General features: G+C 52.8%; 1 protein-coding gene across 6 annotated transcripts in view; it reads left to right on the forward strand.

The window, feature by feature from the left end:
- RFX1 (regulatory factor X1) overlaps positions 1 to 8,071 on the forward strand; it is a 52,906-nt gene that overhangs the window by 33,617 nt on the left and 11,218 nt on the right. For all 6 annotated transcript variants that reach the window (XM_037727538.1, XM_017497649.2, XM_037727537.1 and 3 more), the window contains one exon: positions 728 to 1,112. In XM_037727538.1, the coding sequence (XP_037583466.1) occupies positions 728 to 1,112 (385 nt within the window). The remainder of the gene's footprint in view (positions 1 to 727; positions 1,113 to 8,071) is intronic.

Below are 8,071 nucleotides of genomic sequence, written 5' to 3' on the forward strand. Positions count from 1 at the left end.
AATTTAGCTGGGCCTGGTGGCGTGCACTTGTAGTTCCAACTCTTCCAGAGGCTGAGGCAGGAGGATCGCTTGAACCCTAGAGGTAAAGGTTGCAGTGAGTCAAGATCAGGCCACTGCACTCCAGCCTGGCTCAAAAAATAAATAAGTAAATAAAAGAATAAAAATAAAAAGCCAGGGTCTTGCTGTCAAATAGGCTTCAAAGCAGTGGTGGCGTGGTTATAGCTTACTACAGCCTCGAACTCCTGGACCGAAGGGATCTTCCTGCCTCAGCCTCCCCAAGTAGCTGGGATTGCAGGTGTACACCACCACCCCTGGCTAATCTTTATATTTTTTGTAGAGATAGGGTCTCACTATGTAGCTTAGGCTAGTCTTAAGCTCCTGGCCTCCAATGAAGCTTCTGCCTCTGTTTCCAAAGACTACAGGCAGGAGCTGCCATACCCGGCCAAGTCCCCTAGTCCTTCTATCCCTATTTCCAAATTTCCCAAGTGGAGAAGGTGACTCCACTGCCAGAGGACTGGCTGCTTTGGCGATTGTATGAAATATTGCCCATCAGGCACTCAGGATGGTACCCAGTCCATTGTAGGTGAATGCCAGGATCTGGTCCTGGCGTGGGGGAGCTGCTGCTTTCCCAGTCCCCTCCTGGCACCCCCACTTCCTGCACAGTCATGCCCCTCGGCCCCCCAGTTCTCATCCCCCTGACTGTTCTCCGGCTTTGCCTCTTTCCCAGCCGTTCCAGCACCTACCCCTACCCCGAGACGCCGCTGTACACACAGACGGCAAGCACCAGCTACTATGAGGCCGCAGGCACGGCCGCCCAGGTCAGCACCCCCGCCACCTCCCAGGCGGTGGCCAGCAGCGGCTCCATGCCCATGTATGTGTCTGGCAGCCAGGTCGTCGCCAGCTCTACCAGCACTGGGGCTGGGGCCAGCAACAGCAACGGAGGTGGTGGCAGTGGCGGTGGCAGCAGCGGCGGGGGAGGTGGTGGCGGGGGTGGAAGTGGCAGCACCGGAGGCGGCAGCGGCGGAGCAGGCACCTATGTGATCCAAGGCGGCTACATGCTGGGCAGTGCCAGCCAGTCTTACTCCCACACCACCCGTGCCTCGCCAGCCACGGTAAGTGCCCCAGCCTGGGCCCCGGAGGAGACAGGTGGTGGTGGGTGGTGGGCACTTGAAGCTCAGTTTATGATGGCAGCTGCCAGCCAGCGTTAGCAGGAGTCTGTGTGCCCCCCGATGAGCACATATGCAGATGTCTTGGGATTGACTGCTGTGTGGCCTCAGATAAATTACTCAGCCTCTCTGGCCCTCAGCTGATATGCATGAAGTTCCTAGAACATGACCACAGTTGGCTGGGCGCAGTGGCTCACACCTGTAATCCCAGGACTTTGGGAGGCTGAGGTGGGTGGATGAGGTGAGGTCAGAAGTTCAAGACCAGCCTGGCCAACATGGTGAAACTCCATCTGTACTAAAAATACAAAAACTAGCCAGGAATGGTAGCAAGTGCCTGTAATCCTAGCTACTCAGGAGTCTGAGGCACAAGAATTGCTTCAACCTGGGAGGCAGAGGTTGCAGTGAGCCAAGATCGTGCCACCGCACTCCAGCCTGGGAGACAGGTTGTCTATTCTTTTTCTTCTTTTTTCTTTTCTTTTCTTTTCGAGCCAGAGTCTTGCTCTGTCACCCAGGCTGGAGTGGTAAAATCATAGCTCAATGCAGCCTCAAACCTCCAGGCTCAAGTGATCCTCCCAGCTTACCCTCCCAAGTAGCTGGGACTACAGGCATGCACCACCATGCCTGGCTAATATTTTTTTTTTTTGAGATGGAGTCTCGCTGTCTCGCCAGGCTGAGACACAGTGCACGATCTCGGCTTACTGCAACCTCCACCTCCTGTGTTCAAGCGATTCTCTTGCCTCAGCCTCCCAAGTAGCTGGGACTACAGGCATGCACCACCATGCCTGGCTAATATTTTTTTTTTTTGAGATGGAGTCTCGCTGTCTCGCCAGGCTGAGACACAGTGCACGATCTCGGCTTACTGCAACCTCCACCTCCTGTGTTCAAGCGATTCTCTTGCCTCAGCCTCCCAAGTAGCTGGGACTACAGGCATGCACCACCATGCCTGGCTAATATTTTTTTTTTTTGAGATGGAGTCTCGCTGTCTCGCCAGGCTGAGACACAGTGCACGATCTCGGCTTACTGCAACCTCCACCTCCTGTGTTCAAGCGATTCTCTTGCCTCAGCCTCCCAAGTAGCTGGGACTACAGGCATGCACCACCATGCCTGGCTAATATTTTTTTTTTTTGAGATGGAGTCTCGCTGTCTCGCCAGGCTGAGACACAGTGCACGATCTCGGCTTACTGCAACCTCCACCTCCTGTGTTCAAGCGATTCTCTTGCCTCAGCCTCCCAAGTAGCTGGGACTACAGGCATGCACCACCATGCCTGGCTAATATTTTTTTTTTTTGAGATGGAGTCTCGCTGTCTCGCCAGGCTGAGACACAGTGCACGATCTCGGCTTACTGCAACCTCCACCTCCTGTGTTCAAGCGATTCTCTTGCCTCAGCCTCCCAAGTAGCTGGGACTACAGGCATGCACCACCATGCCTGGCTAATATTTTTTTTTTTTGAGATGGAGTCTCGCTGTCTCGCCAGGCTGAGACACAGTGCACGATCTCGGCTTACTGCAACCTCCACCTCCTGTGTTCAAGCGATTCTCTTGCCTCAGCCTCCCAAGTAGCTGGGACTACAGGCATGCACCACCATGCCTGGCTAATATTTTTTTTTTTTGAGATGGAGTCTCGCTGTCTCGCCAGGCTGAGACACAGTGCACGATCTCGGCTTACTGCAACCTCCACCTCCTGTGTTCAAGCGATTCTCTTGCCTCAGCCTCCCAAGTAGCTGGGACTACAGGCATGCACCACCATGCCTGGCTAATATTTTTTTTTTTTGAGATGGAGTCTCGCTGTCTCGCCAGGCTGAGACACAGTGCACGATCTCGGCTTACTGCAACCTCCACCTCCTGTGTTCAAGCGATTCTCTTGCCTCAGCCTCCCAAGTAGCTGGGACTACAGGCATGCACCACCATGCCTGGCTAATATTTTTTTTTTTTGAGATGGAGTCTCGCTGTCTCGCCAGGCTGAGACACAGTGCACGATCTCGGCTTACTGCAACCTCCACCTCCTGTGTTCAAGCGATTCTCTTGCCTCAGCCTCCCAAGTAGCTGGGACTACAGGCATGCACCACCATGCCTGGCTAATATTTTTTTTTTTTGAGATGGAGTCTCGCTGTCTCGCCAGGCTGAGACACAGTGCACGATCTCGGCTTACTGCAACCTCCACCTCCTGTGTTCAAGCGATTCTCTTGCCTCAGCCTCCCAAGTAGCTGGGACTACAGGCATGCACCACCATGCCTGGCTAATATTTTTTTTTTTTGAGATGGAGTCTCGCTGTCTCGCCAGGCTGAGACACAGTGCACGATCTCGGCTTACTGCAACCTCCACCTCCTGTGTTCAAGCGATTCTCTTGCCTCAGCCTCCCAAGTAGCTGGGACTACAGGCATGCACCACCATGCCTGGCTAATATTTTTTTTTTTTGAGATGGAGTCTCGCTGTCTCGCCAGGCTGAGACACAGTGCACGATCTCGGCTTACTGCAACCTCCACCTCCTGTGTTCAAGCGATTCTCTTGCCTCAGCCTCCCAAGTAGCTGGGACTACAGGCATGCACCACCATGCCTGGCTAATATTTTTTTTTTTTGAGATGGAGTCTCGCTGTCTCGCCAGGCTGAGACACAGTGCACGATCTCGGCTTACTGCAACCTCCACCTCCTGTGTTCAAGCGATTCTCTTGCCTCAGCCTCCCAAGTAGCTGGGACTACAGGCATGCACCACCATGCCTGGCTAATATTTTTTTTTTTTGAGATGGAGTCTCGCTGTCTCGCCAGGCTGAGACACAGTGCACGATCTCGGCTTACTGCAACCTCCACCTCCTGTGTTCAAGCGATTCTCTTGCCTCAGCCTCCCAAGTAGCTGGGACTACAGGCATGCACCACCATGCCTGGCTAATATTTTTTTTTTTTGAGATGGAGTCTCGCTGTCTCGCCAGGCTGAGACACAGTGCACGATCTCGGCTTACTGCAACCTCCACCTCCTGTGTTCAAGCGATTCTCTTGCCTCAGCCTCCCAAGTAGCTGGGACTACAGGCATGCACCACCATGCCTGGCTAATATTTTTTTTTTTTGAGATGGAGTCTCGCTGTCTCGCCAGGCTGAGACACAGTGCACGATCTCGGCTTACTGCAACCTCCACCTCCTGTGTTCAAGCGATTCTCTTGCCTCAGCCTCCCAAGTAGCTGGGACTACAGGCATGCACCACCATGCCTGGCTAATATTTTTTTTTTTTGAGATGGAGTCTCGCTGTCTCGCCAGGCTGAGACACAGTGCACGATCTCGGCTTACTGCAACCTCCACCTCCTGTGTTCAAGCGATTCTCTTGCCTCAGCCTCCCAAGTAGCTGGGACTACAGGCATGCACCACCATGCCTGGCTAATATTTTTTTTTTTTGAGATGGAGTCTCGCTGTCTCGCCAGGCTGAGACACAGTGCACGATCTCGGCTTACTGCAACCTCCACCTCCTGTGTTCAAGCGATTCTCTTGCCTCAGCCTCCCAAGTAGCTGGGACTACAGGCATGCACCACCATGCCTGGCTAATATTTTTTTTTTTTGAGATGGAGTCTCGCTGTCTCGCCAGGCTGAGACACAGTGCACGATCTCGGCTTACTGCAACCTCCACCTCCTGTGTTCAAGCGATTCTCTTGCCTCAGCCTCCCAAGTAGCTGGGACTACAGGCATGCACCACCATGCCTGGCTAATATTTTTTTTTTTTGAGATGGAGTCTCGCTGTCTCGCCAGGCTGAGACACAGTGCACGATCTCGGCTTACTGCAACCTCCACCTCCTGTGTTCAAGCGATTCTCTTGCCTCAGCCTCCCAAGTAGCTGGGACTACAGGCATGCACCACCATGCCTGGCTAATATTTTTTTTTTTTGAGATGGAGTCTCGCTGTCTCGCCAGGCTGAGACACAGTGCACGATCTCGGCTTACTGCAACCTCCACCTCCTGTGTTCAAGCGATTCTCTTGCCTCAGCCTCCCAAGTAGCTGGGACTACAGGCATGCACCACCATGCCTGGCTAATATTTTTTTTTTTTGAGATGGAGTCTCGCTGTCTCGCCAGGCTGAGACACAGTGCACGATCTCGGCTTACTGCAACCTCCACCTCCTGTGTTCAAGCGATTCTCTTGCCTCAGCCTCCCAAGTAGCTGGGACTACAGGCATGCACCACCATGCCTGGCTAATATTTTTTTTTTTTGAGATGGAGTCTCGCTGTCTCGCCAGGCTGAGACACAGTGCACGATCTCGGCTTACTGCAACCTCCACCTCCTGTGTTCAAGCGATTCTCTTGCCTCAGCCTCCCAAGTAGCTGGGACTACAGGCATGCACCACCATGCCTGGCTAATATTTTTTTTTTTTGAGATGGAGTCTCGCTGTCTCGCCAGGCTGAGACACAGTGCACGATCTCGGCTTACTGCAACCTCCACCTCCTGTGTTCAAGCGATTCTCTTGCCTCAGCCTCCCAAGTAGCTGGGACTACAGGCATGCACCACCATGCCTGGCTAATATTTTTTTTTTTTGAGATGGAGTCTCGCTGTCTCGCCAGGCTGAGACACAGTGCACGATCTCGGCTTACTGCAACCTCCACCTCCTGTGTTCAAGCGATTCTCTTGCCTCAGCCTCCCAAGTAGCTGGGACTACAGGCATGCACCACCATGCCTGGCTAATATTTTTTTTTTTTGAGATGGAGTCTCGCTGTCTCGCCAGGCTGAGACACAGTGCACGATCTCGGCTTACTGCAACCTCCACCTCCTGTGTTCAAGCGATTCTCTTGCCTCAGCCTCCCAAGTAGCTGGGACTACAGGCATGCACCACCATGCCTGGCTAATATTTTTTTTTTTTGAGATGGAGTCTCGCTGTCTCGCCAGGCTGAGACACAGTGCACGATCTCGGCTTACTGCAACCTCCACCTCCTGTGTTCAAGCGATTCTCTTGCCTCAGCCTCCCAAGTAGCTGGGACTACAGGCATGCACCACCATGCCTGGCTAATATTTTTTTTTTTTGAGATGGAGTCTCGCTGTCTCGCCAGGCTGAGACACAGTGCACGATCTCGGCTTACTGCAACCTCCACCTCCTGTGTTCAAGCGATTCTCTTGCCTCAGCCTCCCAAGTAGCTGGGACTACAGGCATGCACCACCATGCCTGGCTAATATTTTTTTTTTTTGAGATGGAGTCTCGCTGTCTCGCCAGGCTGAGACACAGTGCACGATCTCGGCTTACTGCAACCTCCACCTCCTGTGTTCAAGCGATTCTCTTGCCTCAGCCTCCCAAGTAGCTGGGACTACAGGCATGCACCACCATGCCTGGCTAATATTTTTTTTTTTTGAGATGGAGTCTCGCTGTCTCGCCAGGCTGAGACACAGTGCACGATCTCGGCTTACTGCAACCTCCACCTCCTGTGTTCAAGCGATTCTCTTGCCTCAGCCTCCCAAGTAGCTGGGACTACAGGCATGCACCACCATGCCTGGCTAATATTTTTTTTTTTTGAGATGGAGTCTCGCTGTCTCGCCAGGCTGAGACACAGTGCACGATCTCGGCTTACTGCAACCTCCACCTCCTGTGTTCAAGCGATTCTCTTGCCTCAGCCTCCCAAGTAGCTGGGACTACAGGCATGCACCACCATGCCTGGCTAATATTTTTTTTTTTTGAGATGGAGTCTCGCTGTCTCGCCAGGCTGAGACACAGTGCACGATCTCGGCTTACTGCAACCTCCACCTCCTGTGTTCAAGCGATTCTCTTGCCTCAGCCTCCCAAGTAGCTGGGACTACAGGCATGCACCACCATGCCTGGCTAATATTTTTTTTTTTTGAGATGGAGTCTCGCTGTCTCGCCAGGCTGAGACACAGTGCACGATCTCGGCTTACTGCAACCTCCACCTCCTGTGTTCAAGCGATTCTCTTGCCTCAGCCTCCCAAGTAGCTGGGACTACAGGCATGCACCACCATGCCTGGCTAATATTTTTTTTTTTTGAGATGGAGTCTCGCTGTCTCGCCAGGCTGAGACACAGTGCACGATCTCGGCTTACTGCAACCTCCACCTCCTGTGTTCAAGCGATTCTCTTGCCTCAGCCTCCCAAGTAGCTGGGACTACAGGCGCGTGCCACCACACCCAGCTAATTTTTGTACTTTTAGTAGAGACGAGGTTTCGCCACATTGGCCAGGATGGCCTCAATCTCTTAACCTTGTGATCCACCCACCTTTGCCTCCCAAAGTGCTGGGATTACAGGCATGAGCCACCATGCCTGGTTTCGATTTTTAAAAATTTTTTTGTGGAGACAGGATCTCACTCTGTTGCCTAGGCTGGTCTCAAAATCCTGGCCTCAGGCAATCCTCCAACCTTAGCCTCCCAAAGTGCTGTGATTATTCTGATTAAAATTGATAACAGAGAAGAGATAATGCGGGAGAAGCCAGCACTGCCATGTGGAGCTTCCAGAACAGGTTTCTCCGCCATCTGGAAGGGTGGTACTGGAACTTCTTGTGCCAAGAAGTGGCTTCATGAAGTCCTTGGGGCAGCCTTAAATTCCAGCCCCAACTGGGCCCCTCGACAATTGTGTGACTGTGGGGTGGGTCAGTGCTGGTGGTCCTGGTGTCCCTCTTGGTCCTGATGTAGCCTGGCTTCTGTCCATTCTAGTCTTTTTTTTTTTTTCTTTTTTGGAGATGGAGTTTCGCTCTTGTCACCCAGGCTGGAGTGCAGTGGTGCAATCTCAGCTCACTGTAACCTCCCCACCTTCCAGGTTCAAGCAATTTTTGTGCCTCGGCCTCCAGGGTAGCTACAATTAAAGGCGCCTATCACCACACCCAGCTAATTTTTTTTTTTTTTTTTTGGAGACAGAGTCTCACTCTGTGGTCCAGGCTGGAGTGCACTGACTCAATCTCGGCTCACCAAAACCTCCGCCCCACCCCCCCGCCCGGGTTCAAG

The sequence above is a fragment of the Cebus imitator genome, unplaced genomic scaffold (genome assembly GCF_001604975.1).
Source record: "Cebus imitator isolate Cc_AM_T3 unplaced genomic scaffold, Cebus_imitator-1.0 Scaffold234, whole genome shotgun sequence".
NCBI lineage: Eukaryota > Metazoa > Chordata > Mammalia > Primates > Cebidae > Cebus > Cebus imitator.